The sequence below is a fragment of the Kogia breviceps genome, chromosome 9 (genome assembly GCF_026419965.1).
Source record: "Kogia breviceps isolate mKogBre1 chromosome 9, mKogBre1 haplotype 1, whole genome shotgun sequence".
Classification (NCBI taxonomy): domain Eukaryota; kingdom Metazoa; phylum Chordata; class Mammalia; order Artiodactyla; family Physeteridae; genus Kogia; species Kogia breviceps.
Genome location: NC_081318.1, coordinates 42,769,871 through 42,790,108, shown reverse-complemented (window position 1 = coordinate 42,790,108; position 20,238 = coordinate 42,769,871). Strand labels below are relative to the sequence as shown.

General features: G+C 37.5%; 1 protein-coding gene across 3 annotated transcripts in view; it reads right to left on the bottom strand.

Moving 5' to 3' along the window:
• Positions 1 to 8,067: 8,067 nt before the first annotated feature.
• Positions 8,068 to 20,238, bottom strand: part of DPY19L1 (dpy-19 like C-mannosyltransferase 1) — a 96,332-nt gene continuing 84,161 nt past the window's right edge. For 2 of the 3 annotated variants that reach the window (XM_059074029.2, XM_067042357.1), the window contains 5 exons: positions 19,049 to 19,223; positions 18,213 to 18,312; positions 16,954 to 17,079; positions 10,721 to 10,902; positions 8,068 to 9,325 (listed from right to left, as the gene is read on the bottom strand). In XM_059074029.2, the coding sequence (XP_058930012.1) occupies positions 10,746 to 10,902; positions 16,954 to 17,079; positions 18,213 to 18,312; positions 19,049 to 19,223 (558 nt within the window). In that variant the 3' untranslated portion in view covers positions 8,068 to 9,325; positions 10,721 to 10,745. Of the gene's footprint in view, positions 9,326 to 10,714; positions 10,903 to 16,953; positions 17,080 to 18,212; positions 18,313 to 19,048; positions 19,224 to 20,238 lie in introns of all 3 variants that reach the window. The other variant, XM_067042356.1, reaches the window with a different exon arrangement.

Below are 20,238 nucleotides of genomic sequence, written 5' to 3'. Positions count from 1 at the left end.
AAATGCCAATTAAGTCCACCTTGTTTAATGTGTCATTTAAAGCTTGTGTTTCCTTATTTATTTTCATTTTGGATGATCTGTCTATTGGTGAATGTGGGGTGTTAAAGTCCCTTACTATGATTGTGTTACTGTCTGCCCTGTCCCTTTAGCAAAGCTATATTGTGACTAAACTTGGTTTCAGGCACTCCCGTGCTCTGCTCGTCTCCAGCCCTAGCACACTTTTCAAATCTTCTGATCACACAATACGTTTCCTAGCCTGTTGGTTCTTTCTGTAGATCAAAGAAGAAGAAATGAAGAATAAGTAATTAACAGATGACCAGATCTCTTCCCTAGCTTCACCTTCAGTAATCTTGCAAACCAACGGTGTGAACAAACTGAACAAGGTAACATCTAGAGGAAGATCACAAGAAGTTGAGGAGCTTGCACACAACGGGTGGGGGTGGGGTGGTGACTCCTCTGACCCCATATCTCAATGATTAACTGAGATTCCTTCCCCTTTTCCCTTTAAAACTTTCACAGCCAAGCAGAAACTTCAGAGTTCGTTTTGGGGGACACAGGTCTGCCTTCTTCCCAGATCGCTGGCTTTCTGATTAAAAGCAACTTTCCTTTCCACCACCAACTGCCTCTGGGTTGTTGATTTTTGAGCAGTGAGCAGCTGAACCTGAGTCCAGTAACAGATTTTATCATCCTAAATGGTTGCTGCTGGCCTTTTAAATGAGACACCTGTTTCCCTCCTCCCTTTGTTCCCTTCATATTGAACTGAGGGCCAATGGTGTGCCAGGTACCAAGGGAAACACTATTTACAAATTGTGATTGCCAGAGAAATTGAGGATTTTCTCTCAACCACCTGCCACGCCTATGATGGGCTCTTCTTTTCATGTGTATTAGTATCTGAGAGTGTCTGTTTTTTCAATATTGAATATTTGTTGAAGAATAATTATAAAATATGCATAAAGTATAAATAATTATAGTAAAATCAAGTCCATGTACCCACTACCCAATTTCAAAGAAGAACACATACACTTCAACTTTGAAGACCCCTTTGTGCCTTCCATTCTCTGAGAGACAGTCACTAACCTAATTTTACTTATAATTTACTTGTTTTTCTTCATATTTTACCAGGTTTTAATCCCTTAAAAATGTGTTGTTTAACTTTACATGTTATTGAACTTTCTCTAAATGAACTCTCATCACATGCATTCTTCTGCAAATTAGTTTTTTTTTTTTGGCTTAAAAATATTTCCCCAGGAGTCATCCATGTTGTTGCCTACAGCTGTTTTTGTTTTACATATTCAATAGGACACTGCTGGATGACTATATCTCAATGTCTTTATCCATTCTATTTACCCCAGACACATGTGCAAGTGATTTCCTGATTTCCTGCTGTTATGAACACTTGGCAATAAACTTCTTAGGCATGTATCCTGATGCATGTGTAGGAATTTTTCTGGGGTATAAATCTAAGGCATGGAGAAGTTGGGTCTTAGTATGTATAATCTCAGATTTATCAGGAAATGTCATATATTTCCAAAATAATTACCCTCTACTGCGAAGGAAGAAGACTTCGTGTTGTCCCACCGTTTTCCTAGTACTTTAAAATTTTAACCAATGTTGAAGTTATAAATGTTGTCATTGTGGTTGCATTTTGCATTTCCCTGATTATGAATAGGTTGGATTTTTTTAAAGATTATGAGCCATTTGCATTTCTTTTCCAGGAAATGCCACGTTTTTGGCCAGTTTTTCTTTTCATTATTTTTACTCTTTGTAGGAGTTCTTTATTCTGTACACTCATCTTTTGTCAGGTAGACAAGTTGCATATATCTTCTACACATCATGGCTTGCTTCACTCTCTTCATGTCTTTTAGTGAATAGAAGTAATTAACCATAACATAGTGAACTGATCGCTCCTTTCCTTTAAAGTCAGTGTTTTGGACTTCCCTGTTGGTGCAGTGGTTAAGAATTCACCTGCCAGTGCAGGGGACATGGGTTCAAGCCCTTGTCCGGGAAGATCCCACATGCCGTGGAGCAACTAAGCTCGTGTGCCACAACTACTGAGCCTGTGCTCTACAGCCCATGAGCCACAACTACTGAGCCTGAATGCCACAACTACTGAAGCCCGTGCACCCTAGAGCTTGCATGCTGCAACTACTGAAGCCCACACGCCTAGAGCCCATGCTCTGCAACAGAGAAGCTACCGCAATGAGAAGACCGTGCACTGCAACGAAGAGTAGTCCCCACTTGCCGCAACTAAAGAAAGCTCGCACACAGCAACGAAGACCCAATGCAACCAAAAATAAATAAAATTTTTTTTAAAAGTTATTGTTTTGGGATTTTAGGAAGTCCTTCTTTGAGGAAATTCTCCTTGAGAACATAAAGATATTATCCTATATTGTATTCTAGATTTTATAGTATTATCTCTCATATTTAGGTCTTCACTTATCTGGAATTTTATTTTTATGTATGATGTGAGGTAAGGAAACAATTTATTGTTTTCCATATAGATAACCAATTGTCAGCTTCATTTATTAAATATATGCACATTTATTTTGAGCTATCTATTATTCTATTCTTCAATTTCCATATCCCTGTACTGATATTTTTACTGCTGTTGTGATAAATCTTTCTAGATGGTAGGAAAAAATGTCCTTTCATGTCCTTCTTCAGATTTGTCTTGATTATTCATCCATAAAAAATTTACATTCAGCTTGTCAAGCTCTATAAAAAGCCCTATTGGTATGTTGATTAAAATATAGGTCAATTTGAGGTAAACTAGTATCTTTACAACTTATGTTCAATTCATTCTTGGTTCTTGTTTACATCTTTGTTCATGAATGTAATAGACCTGTAATTTTCCTATACTGCATTAATCCTACTCTGCTCTCGTTGTTTAATGTTACAGTTGCCAAAAAACTGGAGTTCACTTATCTCCTATTCTCTGGGCGTTTGTACAAAATTGATATAATCGGTATCTTGAGTGTTTAGTAGAGGTCTGCAAAACTCTCTGGATGTGTTGTTTTCTTTGAGGGGAGATCTTAAAATATTATTAATTCAATTTCTTTGCTAGGGATAAGACTATTCCTAATTACTATTTCTTTTTGGATTAGTTGTATTTTTCTAGGAATTTAACCATTTATGTGTTCAAATTTATTGACAAAGTTTTTCATAACATCTCCTCCACTTACTCTCTGCTGCTTCCATAATTTGCCATTCCTAATTTTTATGCCTTCTTATTTTCTCTCAATTATGAATTATTCCAAATAACCAACTTTGGCTTTGATATCGTTGTTTTCTATTTCATCAAGTTCTGCTCGTTATTTCCTTCAGTTTGGGGAGGGAGTATTCTGTTGTTCTGTCTATATTCCTGACATTGACATTTGAATTCATTTTTAGTTTAATATGTGCATTTTAGACTAAATAGGAAGACAGCGAATTTCTAGATTTGCTTTGATTATAATATCCCTCAAGTAGTTTGTAGTATACCATTGTTCTATTTTTTTCCTCAAATTTTCATCATAAGATTCTTCTTTGATTCATGGAGTATTTAAAACTGTTTTTTAAATTTTGTATTGATTTCTCACATTAAGGGGTTTTAATCATTAATTTTTTTTTTAAGAATCACTATTTGGCTCCACGCAGGATCAATTTATTTTCATTCAACAAATATTGAGCACACATATATACCAGGTACTGTTCTAGGTTACATCAGTGAAAAAAATAGATAAAAAAATAAAAAAATTATGCCTCCCTGGAGTTCATGGTTTGTCAGTTCTTGAAAATGTCCCACATGTTAGAATAGAATGTGTATGTTTCATTTGTTCAGTGTAGTTGTTCTATATATGACTATTACATCAAGATTACTTTATTACTCAAATCATGTATATCCTTACTGACCTTTTTGCCTGCTTATTACATCAATTTCTAAGATAGGTATGTTAAAATTTCCTGCTGTTTGTGAATTTGTCTACTTCTCTTGTTTTTAATTACCACCCTTGGAGGCATATCCTTTTTAAAAGTGAAAAGACTGTTTCTCAAATAAATAAACATGTCTTACCTTAAAAAGTTTGTAAAGAATGGATCCAGGATTCTAATTTAGTTGTCTCAATTATGGTAATATTAATTGTATGGTTGCTGTCATCTGTTTTGTCTAACATCCTCATCTAGTGACAACGTGAGTCTCTCCCCATCCTTTGGGAATCCCCTCCTCCCAGACTTGAACTAAATTCCTAATCAGAGTTCCCTGCTTCCTGACCAGCAGTGAATGTGTCCAGGACCAGCTATCATAGTATCCTGGGCCATACAACCCAAACTAAGCCAAAGAGAATCCTTCCTTTGGAGACAGACATATCCATCTTTGCCATACTGCTTCCCAGTAGTTATCTGGTTACCAGCCATTTCTGAATGTATCAAGGTAGCTAGCTAGGATATGTTGTGAGGTTCATTTTTGTTTAGCTGTTTATCAAGGACATTTTTCTCCTATATATGATATTAATCTAATCTGGAGATACTACGTTGCCTTATTATTTCATCTCCACAGTTGGAATACATAATCTTCCATTTCTTTTAGCTTAAAAAATAAATTTTAGTGCCATCTACAATGGAATTGACTGCATTGTTGAATAAAGTATGGTTTATTTAAAAAATCATTAAGTGTTACCACTTGCTAGGCATGGTGCTAGGAGGCACTGTGGATTTGGAATGGAATAAGACATAGGTCCCGTCTGACAGGACACAATGCAATAGAAAAAGTTACGTTAAATGTGTGGAATTTAGGGGTTATAGGAGTATGGACAGTAGGGGCAGTTCACTCAGCCAAAAGACAGGCAGTCAGGGAAGGCTTCACAGAGGAGGTGACATTTGAGTTGCGTTGTATCTTGAAATGAAAACTGATCAAGAAAGCATATTCCACGAAAAAGAAAAAAAAAATCAGCAAAGAGCAGAAACCTGATTCTCCACAACTAATATTAAATTGTCAGTGATTTTTAAATTAGTCTTTTTATTCCTTTTTGTTTTTTGTTTGTTGGCTGCTATATCCCTATTTCTCACTGGCACTCAAATCAGGGTTTATACATATACATACCTATGCTGTCACTCTCCCGCCACCCACAGCCACCATGGCACTCATCTCTAACCAAACACAGAATTCTTTCCTTAGAGAGTCTACTCAACACTACATTCCATTATTCATAAAGTAGAAAGAGTCAATCATTATTAATAAAGGAGACTGTGTGAGAGAAACTTGCTTACCGTTTCTAATTCGATTGGGCAGAGACATGGGAAGGGTGGACATACAGACGTAAGGCAGAGAGGCCTGGTTCTAAAATGTCACTTGGGCCTTTTTTTAAAGTTCCAAATCTTAGGACACACCCCAGACGGATTAAATCTCAATCTGTAGAGGTGAGGGAAAGGCTTCAGTATTTTCAAAGCTTCGCAAATTATTTACAATGTACAGACAAGTTTGAGGACGACTGCCATAAAGATTCTTTGTTAGAAAAAGCCAAATTCATCATAGATTTGGAGTGAATAACCGAATTGCACTTCCAAGGAAGAGGATGTTCTAGGGCAAGAGGGAGGCCTCTGAATCTGGACTCTGGTTAATAAGCAGATACCAAGAGTGAAGACCAGAGGGGGCATCATCACCCAGGGGGGCAGAACCAAAGATGTTAGCTGTGTCCATAAAGCTGAGCTGAAGGGCTGGCCTTCAGGCACCTTTTTAAAAAAATCAGTTTTCATGGTCTGATGCCACATCTTCTCAAAAACGGTTATTTTTTATTTTCGCTTCTTTCAATTTTTTTAGAAATGGTAAGTACTAAAGCTTTAAAAGCAATCAGCATAACAACTGAATGAGCATAATTCTGCTACATTCAACTTTCTTTCAAGGTATTAAATCTGCATACAGGGAAAAAAAGTCCAGCTACTTTAAAAAAAATCAATGAAATTATATTATGCTGAATTTAAATGCACATGCTGCATAAACAGAATACTCGATAGTGCTACCATTTATGTGAAAGTCATTTTGACAACTCATTACTTAATTAGAATTTTGCATTAGATTTAAAAGTACAGAAAACATTGCTTTGAAAGCAGAGCCAATATCAATACTATCTTAATCTCTGTGCAAAAAAAATCTACCTTTTAATTACACTACAATGACTCAAAATCTTAAGAGAAAAAGTCTTCAACTCTCACATTCATTCGGAATTTTAAAATCTCTCTCATGGGAGGAAAGGTAAGAGGAAAGAGTTTTCAAGACTTTTCTATATCTTAATGTCCTTTTTAACTTTGAATGTAAAAATGTATTTGTACTGATACAGTACTGTGAAATAAAGATCAATTCAAGAATGTAATGAAGTTCAAAAGCACCTCCTCTTTTTCTGCACAGGGAACAATTTTACTGATTTAAATTAGAAAGGTCTAGTTGGGGGAAGGAGAAAGGGAAGGCAGAAGAGAGAAACAGGTGATCTGTAAACCAGAGTTGATCCTTAACTGCTCCCTAATAGAGGGAGACGATTAAGGATTTTTGGAGCCAAACAAAAGTAATAAAGTGGAAAATGAAGTTTTAAAAACCACACACATCACTGAATATATCTATTTTCTTTTAGGCAAAGTAATTTTACAAAAGTAAATTTGATCTCAAATGATTTCACTCTTTTTCCATCTCTGAACTGAAAAGAAACAGGTCTAAGCCCAGTCTAGTGTACAAGTTCAAAATACTTAAATGACCCATACCACCTATTCAGAAAACACAATGCAAGTGAGCTGTATTAGTGTCTGGTTAAAAATTACCTTATCTGTTCTTGGTTAAAAATCACCTTATCTATTCTTTGTTCCTTGCAAGTTCCATTGAAGCACGCTCCCTAAGAGACAAAGAAAGGACTCCTTAAAATTCAGTTCCCAATATGGGGACCCTCTAGCCTGTCCTGGTGGGATAAGTGCTGTCAGGAATGGAGCACCCTCTACAGGCCATGATTCCAGATAGTCTCTTCCCATCCATTAGAGCCACTTTTCTCAAGTACAGTCCCTGCAGGAACATCATCAGCATTATCTGAGAATTGGTTAGAATGCAAATTAGGGGGCCCTACCTGACTTACTACTTTGGGGTTACTATAACAAAATACCACAAACTGGGTGCCTTATTAAGAACAGAAATTTATTTCTTACAGTTCTGGAGGGTGGAAGTCTAAGATCAAGGTGCCAGCTGATTCAGCATCTGGTGGGAGCCCACTTCCTAGCTTATAGGTTGCACCTTGTAGCTGTGATCTCACATGGTGGAGGAGGAAAGGGAGTTTTCTTGGGCCTCTTTTACAAGGGCACTAATCTTATTCATGAGAGCTCCATCCTCATGACCTAATCACCCCCAAGTGTCCCACCTTCTAATATCTCCTTGGGGATTAGGATTTCAACATATGAATTTTGGGGACACAAACATTCAGATCATATAGCACCACCTTAGGCCAACTGAATCAGAAACCTCTGTGGTGGGGTGCAGCAATCTGTGTTTTAACAAGATCTCCAGGTGATTCTGATGCACAATATATTTGAGAATAACTGACCTAAAACACGTCAGAGAATGAAGGTGTTACTGTGTAAAAAAATTAATTATACAGGCATGAATTAAGCTGAACTGTCTTTCCTCCAAGCAGATTAAAAACAAAACAAACAAACAAAAACTAGGTTGATGCTTATATCAAGCAAATACAAGGAGCTATAATTTAGGAAATGTCATGAGACCAAACTGTGGTTTAGATCTAATGCATGAAAAAAAGGTTTCAGCAATTTTGGAATTATCCTCAAAATATGGCTTTAAAGAATGATTGTGTCCCTTGATGGAAATGATAAAGTAATGTTAGTGTATAATGCCATAAATATAAGAAGAGTATGGGGAACCTCAACACCTATACCACCACTGATGAAGAGGACTAAGTAGTTTCATGGACCTTTAACCTTTCCCATTTATTCAGGACTGCAATCTGTCACAAACCAGTTCATGGTTTATCTGACTACAGAATGAGGCTGAACATGTCCACAGCCAAGAAGGAAATGAAAATAACAATCAAAAAAACACTTTCTACATTTTTCATGATCTTTTTTATTTAACATATATAGTACATGTAAACTGGCATAAAATTCATAAAAATACAATTCCCCTATGCATTATCACTTTATTTCTGATACATCCTTTCATTTTCTCCTTAATATCATTGTTCTATTTTAACACTACGCTGTTTCTGCTAAGCATTTTTAGAGGCTTATCTTTTTATAGAAATACTGCCCCAACTTTGTTTTTTCTTAAGTCATAGCAATAGCTATTTTATCACTTCCTTGCCCATCCTAACCGTCCTCACACTAAAGCAAAATAGTTTTAAATGCTAAAAATGCATAAAATACTGAGCTTTAATACTATTTTGTCATGTATATCAAACCTACCACTATTCTGTGCTGCCATAAAAGATATTAATAATCTACAGCACTGGCTGCTACCAGATGTGACCAAGGCTGAGTGTGCAGTGTAGCCCAAGGCCTCTGTTCTAAACTGACTGGCCTAAAATATACTCATAGCTTGCTGGTGGAGTTACATCAATAAATACTGTTACAAAAGGAGTCTTCTGAAAAAAAAAAAAAAAAAACCTAATTTGATTACTTTTATCTTTTCCCAGCATATGAAACAGTTATAACAGTATTTTAATGTTTTTCCTACGTAGAAGTTCAAATAATTACATGTGAACTTACTGGGAAAGGAATTACTGAAAGGTGGGAAGAATAGAGAATAACTTTAAAAGTAAAATTTTTTTAAAAAAATTGTAACTGCTGGATGTACAAAACATATTTACGAGAGAAACAATGGCAAATAAAGCAGAGCACACACTTCTGCTCTTCCTGCCCATGGTGCCTTCTCATCCTCCTCGACCTCAAGTGCCCACTTGACATTTTTCTGCATTGCTTCATCATTGCTCAAATTCTATTCCTAATCCACAACTCCCCAGATGCTTCCATGTTTTCTGACTGGCAAAAGACCAAGAAATAAGTCACCCGGTAAGTGAGAAAGAGGGGGCAGGCACCTGAAGACACTGACAATCTCCGCTGGAAGGAGGCTCCCTGGGAAAGGCGGGCTGTGGGGCAGGCTGGGGGCTGCACAGTCCTCAGCCCAGGCTGTCTTGGCAGCTGTCTGCTCTAAGCAAGCTAGTGCTTCCCCCAGACCAGGCTTGTCCTTGGGCTCTGGTGAGAAGGCAGAAAGAGAACAGCTCTTCACTGGCTCCCCGGAGTGGGCACCGGAAACCATCCCTGAGGACTCAGGTCTCAAGGACAATCCACAATGAGGTTAATCTGCCTGTGGTTAATAAAGAGAACACTGTGTAATTAAACATGTAGTCCACCGGAGTCATGGTTGGCTTAGAACGTTAAATCTTAAAACCATTTCTCAAAACTATGAGGATTCACTGTTTTGAAGAATCTCATTTCACACAAATTAACTTCTAAGAAACAAAAATTCATACTAGGAATTTAAAGCAGGTTGGAAAACTTGCCAAATAAAAATAAACAGGAAAGAAAAAAAACAAAGAGGAAGGCTGAATATATTCATTCCTCATACTGAAATGATGCTTTTTGGAACCAAAATTATAACATAAGGTTTAAGCCTTTGTCTTATTAAAGACAGGCAATTTAAAAAGTAAAATATAAAAACTCCATTCACTTATCATTATTCATTTACTTAGTTGACAAAAAAATTAGTCATATATTTTTGTATCTTAATAGTGAAAGAAAAATTACCACATACTAGTCTACTGTTCCACTATAAATTATGTCTACTCAAATATACATTAGTTTCTAGATGCATTATATTTGTGGTTGTTCAAAATAGTTTTCTTAAAGACTACAATTATACATGAAAAATTTTAAGTGGTTTAAAGTTATTAAAATATAAACATTTGAACAATACTAAAAATGAATAATACTAAAAATACACAATTGTCATTAAATTTTTTAAACCAAGAATAAGTACTTGATAAGCAACTAAATGTGTAAATAGCACTTATTTGACAAAGAATATTGAGAAAGAGAGAGACAGACAGACGCACACACACTAATGCCACATGGTTGGTAGTTAACAGGAATTTGGTCTTAAGGACTAGGTCCAAGAGCTTGGATTAATAACAGGCAGGAAATGCTTCATTAATGAGAGCAAAAGAGAACAAAAGAATGTGAAGAAGTGAAACAGAGTTCTACATAGCAAATACCCACGTCTGCCCCATCTATTCTTACTGAAGTTGATGACAGGGGCTGATTTGACTGAGGAACTTAATAATCGCTGAAATGTTCAAAAGACAACAGCAAAGCTGAAATGTTCAAAAGACAACAGCAAAACGCAGAGAAAAAAGCAAGTGGCATCAAGTCCACGAACTGTAAAATGAGCCCCTAAACAGTTCGTAAGTGACTATATTTTCATATCACCCTTGTCACGACCCATCATATTTTTTATACAGGTAGCTTTGCTCACTTTAGGACAAATATTTAAGTCAAGTATATACTTATTTGCATAGCAAATTTTAAGGGGTGCATTGAAATAGTAACCAACTGATAAACGTATAAGTATTTTTACAGTCAGAATGACATTCAAATTGACCAAATAAGATGTTTTTCATTTGAAAACAGTTACTTATAAAAGTTTTGGGGATTTGAATTAAAAACAAGGCATGAGTTATTAACAAAACATGAAAACCATTACTGGTGGACTTCTCTGTAGGCAGCGGTCATTCCTCTATAACTTCTAAGACTTTGTAAACACTATTTTGGAATACAGTGGTGAAGTGAGGCTTGGACTCCTTTACTAAGAGGTTACATAAGGGAGGTTTCCCAGCATTAGCAGGATCTTCCACATCCCAGATTTCAGGCATACTGCAACCAGGCCTAGAAAAATTAATGTGCAGATTAAAAATCAATGTACATTATATAATGGCAGATAAAGGAACACTTTATTTTCCTGCTCTCATGTCATTTTTTTCTACTTAGTTTTTTTTTTAATCCTATCATAGTTATTTATATTTATGTAAGCTACCATAAATCCTCTTGAGAACAAGGTGAACACAGCGAAGGTAACTATAAAGAAAGAAAAGACATATAATATACATGAATTCAGGTGGTGGGGTAAGAAATCTCAGTTGAATTCTGCCTCAGCTACTTACCAAGAATTTGGTGTTGGGTAGTTCACTCAGTCTCACTCTCCACATTTGAAAAATGGGAAGTACCCATGACATAAGGGATTAAGGGAGAGACTGTATCAAGCACATAGTCAGAGGTAATATACTGACACAGAACATTATACAGGCGTACCTCCGAGAGATCACAGGTTTGGTTCCAGACCACCACAATAAAACAAACATTGCAATAAAAGTGAGTTACATGAATTTTTTAGTTTCCAAGTGCATATAACAGTTATGTTTATATTGAAGTCTATTAAGTGTGCAGTAGAATTACATACCTTAATTTAAAAATTCTTTATTGCTAAAATAACGTTAACCATCACTGAGCCTTCAGTGATAAGGTTTCAGAATCTTTTTGCTGGCAAGGGGCCTTGCTTTGATGTTGATGGCTACTGATTGATCAGGGTGATGGTTGCAGACAGCTGGGATGGCTGTGGCAATTTCTTAAAAGAAGACAATAATGAAGTTTGCCACCTTGATGGACTCTTCCTTTCATGAATGATTTCTCTGTAGCATGCAATGCTGTTTGACAGTGTTTTACCCACAGTAGAATTTCCTTCAAAATTGGAATCAGTACTCTCAAACCCTGCTGCTCCTTTATCAACTGAGTTTATATAATATTCTAAATACTTTGTCATTTTAACAATCTTCACAGCATCTTCACCAGGAGTAGATTCCATCTCAAAAAATTACTTTCTTTGCTTATGCATAAGAAGTAACTACTCACCCATTAGTTTTATCATGAGATTTCAGCAATTCAGTCACATCTTCAGGCTCCACTTCTAATTCTAGTTGTCTTGCTATTTCTACCACATCTGCAGTTACTTCCTCCACTGATATCTTGAACCCCTGAAAGTCATCCATGAGGGCTGGAATCAGCTTCTTCCAAGTTCCTGCTAATGTTGAGACTTTGAGCTCTTCCCATGAATCACAAAGGTTCTTAATGGTATCTAGAATGGTGGATCCTTTCCCAAAAGGTTTTCAATTGGCTTTGCCCAGATCCATCAGAGGAATCACTAGCTATGGCAGCTATAGCCTTATAAAGTATATTTCTTAAATTATAAGACTTGGAAATGGAAATTACTCTTGATCCATGGGCTGCAGAATGGATGTTGCATTAGCAGGCATGAAAACATTAATCTTGTTGTATATTCATCAGAGCTCTTGGGTGACCAAGTGCATTGTCAGTGAGCAGTCATATTTTGAAATGGATCTTTTTTTTCCGAGCAGTAGGTCTCAACAGCAGGCTTAACAAAATCAGTAAACCATGTTGTAAATAAACAGTTGTGCTGTCATCCAGGCTCTGTTGTTCCATTTATAGAGCACAGGCAAAACAGGTTTAGCATAATTCATAAGGGCCCTAGGATTTTCAGAATGATAAATGGAGCACTGGCTTCAACTTGAAGTCATCAGCTGCTTTAGCCTCCAATAAGAGAGTCAGCCTGTTCTTTGAAGCCAGGCACTGACTTGTCCTCTCTAGCTATGAAAGTCCTAGATGGCATCTTCTTCCAACAGAAGACATTTCATCATTGAAAATCTGTCGTTTAGGGTAGCAACCTTCATTAATGATCTTAGCTAGATCTTCTGGATAACTTGCTGCAGCTTCTACATCAGCACTTGCCACTTCACCTTGCGCTTTGATGTTATGGAGATGGCTTCTTTCCTTAAACCTCATGAACCAAACTCTATAGTTTCAAACTTTTCTTCTGCAGCTTCCTTACCTTCTCAGCCTTCGTAGAACTGAAGAGAGTTAGGGCCTTGCTCTGAATTAGGCTTTGGGTTAAGGGAATGTTGTGACTGGTCTGATCTTCTATCCAGACCACTAAAACTTTCTCCATATCAGCAACAAAGCTGTTTCACTTTCTTATTGTTCATGTATTCATTGGAGTAGCACTTTTAATTTCTTTCAAGAACTTTTCCTTTGCATTCACAACGTGGCTAACTGTTTGGCACAAAAGACCTAGCTTTTGGCCAATCTTGGCTTTTGACATGCCTTCCTTATTAAACTTAATCATTTCTAATGTTTGATTTAAAGTGAGAGACATGCAACTCTTTCACTTGAACACTTAGAAGCCACTGAAAGGTTATTAATTGGCCTGTGTCTCAGGGACTAGGGAGGCCCAAGGAGAGGGAGAGAGATGGGGGGAATGGCTGGTTGGAGGAACAGTCAGGACACACACACCCATCAAGTTTGCCATCTTATATGGGTACAGTACATGGTGCCCCAAAACAATTACAATAGTAACATCAAAGATCACCTAATCAGTAACTGATATATTACTTTCAAATCTATATTACCTAACTATTTTATAATCCTCAATGTAATAACTGATTCAGGGAATTATAAGAAGTGGATGCAAGAACTACCTGGTGAAAGGCTATTGATGATAAAGGAGATTTGTCTCCTTAAAATGGAGAGAATTGGGGAACATTCTTTAATCAAGTGATCAAAGTTAGCATCACCAATAATAGAACAAAGTGATAGGTACCTACCAAAGTGACATAATGGAAAGTACACACCTTCTATGTACTATTCCTGCCAAATTTTGTCAAACTGAATCTAATCATGTGGAATAAATTAGACAAATCCAAATGTGGGACATTCTTACAAGACAACTGGCCTGGACTCTTCCAAATATCAATAAAAACAAGGTGAAAGGAATTTCACAATGTTTATGCTTTTTTTAAATATTAAGAAACAGAAAAATCAAGGAAAAATTATAGAGATTTGCAACAGCTTATGTTTTGTCATAGTTGTTTCACTTTTCTTTATAAGAGAAAAAACCGGGCTTCCCTGGTGGCGCAGTGGTTGAGAGTCCGCCTGCCGATGCAGGGGACACGGGTTCATGCCCTGGTCCGGGAAGATCCCACGTGCCGCGGAGCAGCTGGGCCCGTGAGCCATGGCCGCTGAGCCTGCGCGTCCGGAGCCCGTGCCCCTCAACGGGAGAGGCCACAGCAGTGAGAGGCCCAAGTACCGCAAAAAAACCACAAACAAAACCAAAAAAAAACCACAACTCATCTACAACTTGAGTACACTGAGTACATTTCCCTACTTGTATTTGAACACAGGGTATCAGATATTTAAGGAATAATCAAGCATACAATTAAGCCACTTTGTAAATGAGAGCACTTAAATACAGTGTCCACCGAGGTGCCGAGCACAGTTTAAGCTCCACATAGATATTAGTCCCTCTTCCCTTTCTTCTCCTATTTGAATTCCCCACTTGCTCCCCCTGTTCTGCCATATCTTTCTTTTCCAGTAACATACAGCTTGTCTCAGGCTGGCATAACAGAAAAAATTGGAGAGTGAGGGCCAAGGGAATAAAGAAGATCCCAATTCTGGCAGAGAGCTCTCTGGCCAGAAACTCAGTTCTTCCTACTGCAAAGGTATGTGCTAAGTATTAGTCCTGCTTCCCTTTCTTCTTCTGTCTGAGCCCTCCACCTGCTTCCCTGTCAGGACAGAAAGCACAGCTGTGTTTTGTCTCCAGCTTTAAGCAGAGTGCACCTGTCTAAGATTTCCTGAGACCTATAATCCTGCAGTAGATAGTGTTCTTTCAGTAACTGAGCAGGGAAACCACATGAGAGGAAGCCACTTCTTCAGCTTCCTCCCTCCCCATTCCTGCTGCAACAAATACAAGGGCAAGTCAAGGTCCAAAGCGGGGGAAGTCGGAACACACCTCCACCCATCTCGACTCTCAGTCTTAATGCCTGTAAGTGAGCTCTAAATGGAGATGATCAGAAGCCAGTTAATTTACAGCTGACTTTGTTTAGTGTGCAAGATTTATTGCCATACTTCCTAAATTTGTCTTTTGATCCTTTCTTGTGTACATAAACCAGTGCTCTGCTCATCAGAACATGAGACTACTACAACTATGCAAATCCAAGGAGCTCCATCAACATCTTAGCTCCATCAACATCAATGGGCTTAGCTGCTCCACGGCATGTGAATCTTCCTGGACCAGGGATTGAACCCATGTCCCCTGCACTGGCAGGCGGATTCTTAACCACTGCGCCACCAGGGAAGTCCCCCCCCCCTTTTTTTTTTCCAGAATGAATCACCTCAGCCTCTGCAATATCCACATATTCAAAACACTATGCAGGAGTCTAGGAAAAAATGAAGAATCTTAAATCAAGGTTCATCATTAGCTTGGGGAAAAAAGGTCATGAAATAATTTTTATGTTCCAGTAACCTACAGGTGTTTCAGGCTGGCATCACTGAACTGGAGAGTCAGAGATTAAACCCTAAGGCAGTAAAGATGATCCCAATGCTGGTGGAAATCTCTGCCAAAAAACTGAGTCCTTCTGACTGCAAATGTCAGCCCACCATTCATTTATTACAGTGTCTTCATCAAATTTTTATGAGAGATGCTCATGATTTTTTGTCCTAAATTTATATAACAAAGTTAAAGGTTATGTATATAAGTTTCACATATATTCTTACGTTCATAAAGACTTAAAGCATTTTCTAAATTATGACTCAATAACATTTTCTGTAGATTCTGATTAAATTCAAATAACCTGTGACATATTCAATGGAAAATCATTCAACAATAAAAATTTATTTGAGTTTCCTTGTGGGCAATGCTTGATAGGTACTGTGTCACAGAACTATTTTTACTCCTAAGTCAATATTTAATCATTTCATCTTAACACCCTTGTGTATTGTTGAAATACATGGTAAATGAGTATGATTAAGCCACAGATACACCAATCTCCTGGAGATTTCTGTTTACTTAAAGAGTAGTGAGAATTTTAAAAATAATAGTATTCCATAAAATATCCTTGATTTCTGATAAAACTATTCCTTTCTGTATTCCTCATGGGGTGAATGCTCTGGTATTTTATTTTATTTTATTTTTTATTTTTTTGTGGTACACGGGCCTCTCACTGTTGTGGCCTCTCCCTTTGCAGAGCACAGGCTCCGGACATGCAGGCTCAGCGGCCATGGCTCAAGGGCCTAGCCGCTCCGCGGCATGTGGGATCTTCCCGGACCGGGGCACGAACCCGTGTCCCCTGCATCGGCAGGCGGACTCTCAACCACTGCGCCACCAGGGAAACCCTGCTCTGGTATTTTAATAGCAAGCTATCATCTGCTGTCTAGTCACCCAAGTGTAACATTTCTAAATAGTCAACTTTAGAATTCACATTTGCTTTTAAAATCTTACTCTTATTGCTCTACTCTGCTTAGTGAATTTCTCTGTGGAAATAGATACTTTTTAAAATTATAAACCCAAGAGAATATGGTTCACCATAAGGTTAATTATTTTCCCACTCAAATAAGATGCAAAACAGAAAGAAAGAAGTTCACTCTGAGTTGATGCTGGGAGCGGGGGTCCCATCTATCACAGGATATGGTATGGTGCAGAGATGTGGTATGGACAAAGCTGCCTGACTTCATTATAATGAGACTCTCCATTATTTGGTTTCAGACTGCACAAGTCTTTTGAAAGAAAATATATCCAACTTTAAATAAAAGTTTCTCAAAAAAACATCAAAGGTAAATATGAAAAATTTGGGAAATTATCAACAAGTGCCAATACCTTTAAGGAAATGTGCACATGTAAATAAATCATTATAAAATAAATAGATGTTTAACATGACTAGAAAAGAAAAAACTCCAAATAATTATCAAAAAAGTTTTTTCTGCTTATACTTTGCTATTATATACATCTCACACATACAACAAGTAAAGCACTTGCCATGAGACTGGATTAATTTTAATGTCTTCTGAATATAAAATACTGTATTGAGTACTCACTTGGATCTTCTTATACACCAGGACTCTTCCAGAACGTAGTAATTCACTTGTAACTTTATCAATTCTCGCTTCACTTCTTCAGCTGCTTTTCGACTATACATTGAATATACTATTTTCGTTCTGGCTCTAAAGAAAAATAATTAGGCAGAAGATTTTCAAGATCAAAAGAATGCAATCAACCTATTTGGACAAAAGCACTGAATGGAACTAGAAGAAAGACTCTACAGAAGAATCAGGTCAAGGGAACATTCTTCACAGGAGTTCCTGCTGAGGGGCATTGGGGAGGTCAATCGAGAAAAGCACAGGTAGCACAAGAGTCCTGAGAGAAAAAGTTCAGTTTAATGAATCCCTTCATTTCCAAACTTAGTCTTTTGGTTTGTTTGAGTGTTTGGTTTTGTTTTAAATTCTCCATCACTCTATCACAAATAAGAGTATGAGCTACATAGACACAACTACAGGACTACGTTAAAGGTACAACAGTCCTAACTTTGAGAACAAACAATTAGCATTAAATGGCTCTCCATTTTATTCCTAATTTAAAAAAAACCAAAATACAAAAAACTAAACTTATTCAACACAATTGCTCTGGAAATTAGTTTGCTAAAATTGATTTTTTAATGAAAAAGCTATTTATAAAAGGTATGTCTCGCTGTTACACAAAATATTAAGGATTCACCAATTACTTAGGAAATGACTAGCTGATCAACCTAGAAATTGCATGAAAATTAAATCTATTTCCTTTACAAAGAGAATACAACCCTCTAACTTATGAAAAATTAGTAAAAAAACACAAAAAAACAAGATCATTCTAGTAGGCTATATTGGTGAAAATCAGAAAAAACCCTCTTCGAATGGGATTCCATCTCAACTGACTCCTCAGAATTCAAGAAAAATAGCCTATAAGAAAACCTTAATAAAAACTATAGGCTAGTCAATCTTCTGGGGAACTTAAAGGTGATGATAACTAATAAGGACCTGGGTGTTTGGAGCCCTGTAACCTGTATAAAACAGACATGGGGTGATTTATTTTTGCTGCCTTGGAGAGAAGATAACCCCAAAGACTGTAGTTTTATTGTCCTATGGGGCCTTAACAGTTTGTATTGAACTTAGCCATCTTATCTCAGCATTCTTTGTCCCCAAACTCTATAAACCCCAGCTCACCATATCCTTTTGAAACACTTCTCATTATTTTGCTGGTTCCCTCACTCACTATTTGTAAGAAAAATTTGTTTTCAACAATGTGATATTTGTGTACTAACCTCAAACCTGCATCTTCATAATGTGGATGATTCACAATGGGCCGAAGTGCTGAGAGTTTAACACTTGCCATTGTGGGCATGGCACCTGCAAACACTGCATCTGCAAAGCAGGAAGGAAGGTCTTAGGAAGACACCTGGTGAGCATGACAAGGGGTCTCCTTCTGGTCAACTCAGTTACTTCCCAGGTGAAAAAGCTGAGGCCCGAATCATGATAAAGATTCAATGACAGAACCAGAATGAAGTCAGGTAGCTAATAGTCAGCAACCAAGGCTGGATAAACTATTTTCCTTGGAAGATAAAGCCTCATCATATGTCTCATCATTGAGGATTTCCATTTCTTTTGTTTGTTTTTAATGTATTTTCCTCCTTCTAGGAAAGAAGTAACAAATTGACTAGGGAAGTTTTATAGCACCTAGGAATTCTGGAAGATGATTTAATACTCAGTCACTTGAATCTCAGATTACAACAAAAACCTCTCTTTCTATACATGAATAAAATATCACATTCCATGAGTTCATTTCAAGAAGGAATGTGAAGGGCTAAGGTTAAACATTAATTAGGAAAATAAGCATAACATAAATTATTTTAAATTGTGCCATGCAAAACTCTGGATATACTTTGAAAAAAATTAGAATTTATGTAAAATAGATTACTAAGAAAATACATGTAACATTTCCTTTGCAAACTACATAAGCAAGACTGACATCTCTCTCTTTCTGGATAATCTAGAAGCAGGATTGCTTAGAAAGATTGGAATTAACTTGGGTTGAGGATTGTGCAGTTGTACATAAAACTGTAGGGAAAACCATAGCTAAATAATATGACCTTTTTTTTACCTGGTTTAGTGCTATATTTAATCCACTCTATAAGTTCTTCTTGTGGCAAATTGCTGAACTCCCCTACAATATTCCACTGGGTTTGCAGATTTGCTGAACCTTGTATTGACATGGCTGCTAACACAGCAAAAACAACAGCACCAGGATGTACTTTGCAAAAGAGCCATCCAAATAGCTGAAACCAAATTAAGAATACATTGACAATTGTTATTACAAACCAGCCTGCATCCAACTTCCCAGAGAAGAATACAGTCTCTACTAGAATCCCAGATACAGGACTAATAATTCTAAGGAAAAGTTCCAGAAACAATAACCTGAGGGGGGCTTCCCTGGTGGCGCAGTGGTTGAGAATCCGCCTGCCAATGCAGGGGACACGGGTTCGTGCCCCGGTCCGGGAAGATCCCACATGCCGCGGAGCGGCTGGGCCCGTGAGCCATGGCCGCTGAGCCTGCGCGTCCGGAGCCTGTGCTCCGCAACGGGAGAGGCCACAACAGTGAGAGGCCCGCGTACCACAAAATAAATAAATAAATAAATAACCTGAGGGATCAAAACAATTCTCCCATTAGCCTAATATAGGTGGGACATGATTTAAGAAACTTTTCTGTCAACTTGCTCTACTCCCAGATTTGGGTACGGCCAGGCCTACCTACAAAATTTGCCAGACTCAGTGCAAAATAAAAATGTGAGTTCCTTGGGACTTTCCTGGCAGTCCAGCGGTTAAGACTGCATGCTTCCACTGCAGGGGACACGGGTTCAATCCCTGGTCAAGAACTAAGGTCCCACATGCCACGTGGTGCAGCCAAAAAACAAAAAAAAATGTGGGTTCCTGTCTGACATTTTTTAAGAAGTTCAAAACAGCAACAGCAGAGCATCAATCTAGGTGCAGAGTCCTTCTGAGTGTGGGCCCCTGTGCGATCACTGCTTTCTATCAACATCTGTAGTTATCATTCATGAATTCAGCCTGCACTGAATGAGTGTTGTACACCAAGGACTATTTTAGAAGTTAAAAGGATAAGGGATCTGCTTTGGCCCTTACCCCTTAGGAAAGATTAGTACAAAACCATGAAGAACTTTAATTATAAACAATTTAAAGAACTTTGGGTAATTTAATATTACTTTAGGGCCACTCAATAACAAAGGCTGGGGTAAAATTATCATAGCAGCTATAATGCCAACATAACAATCATCTC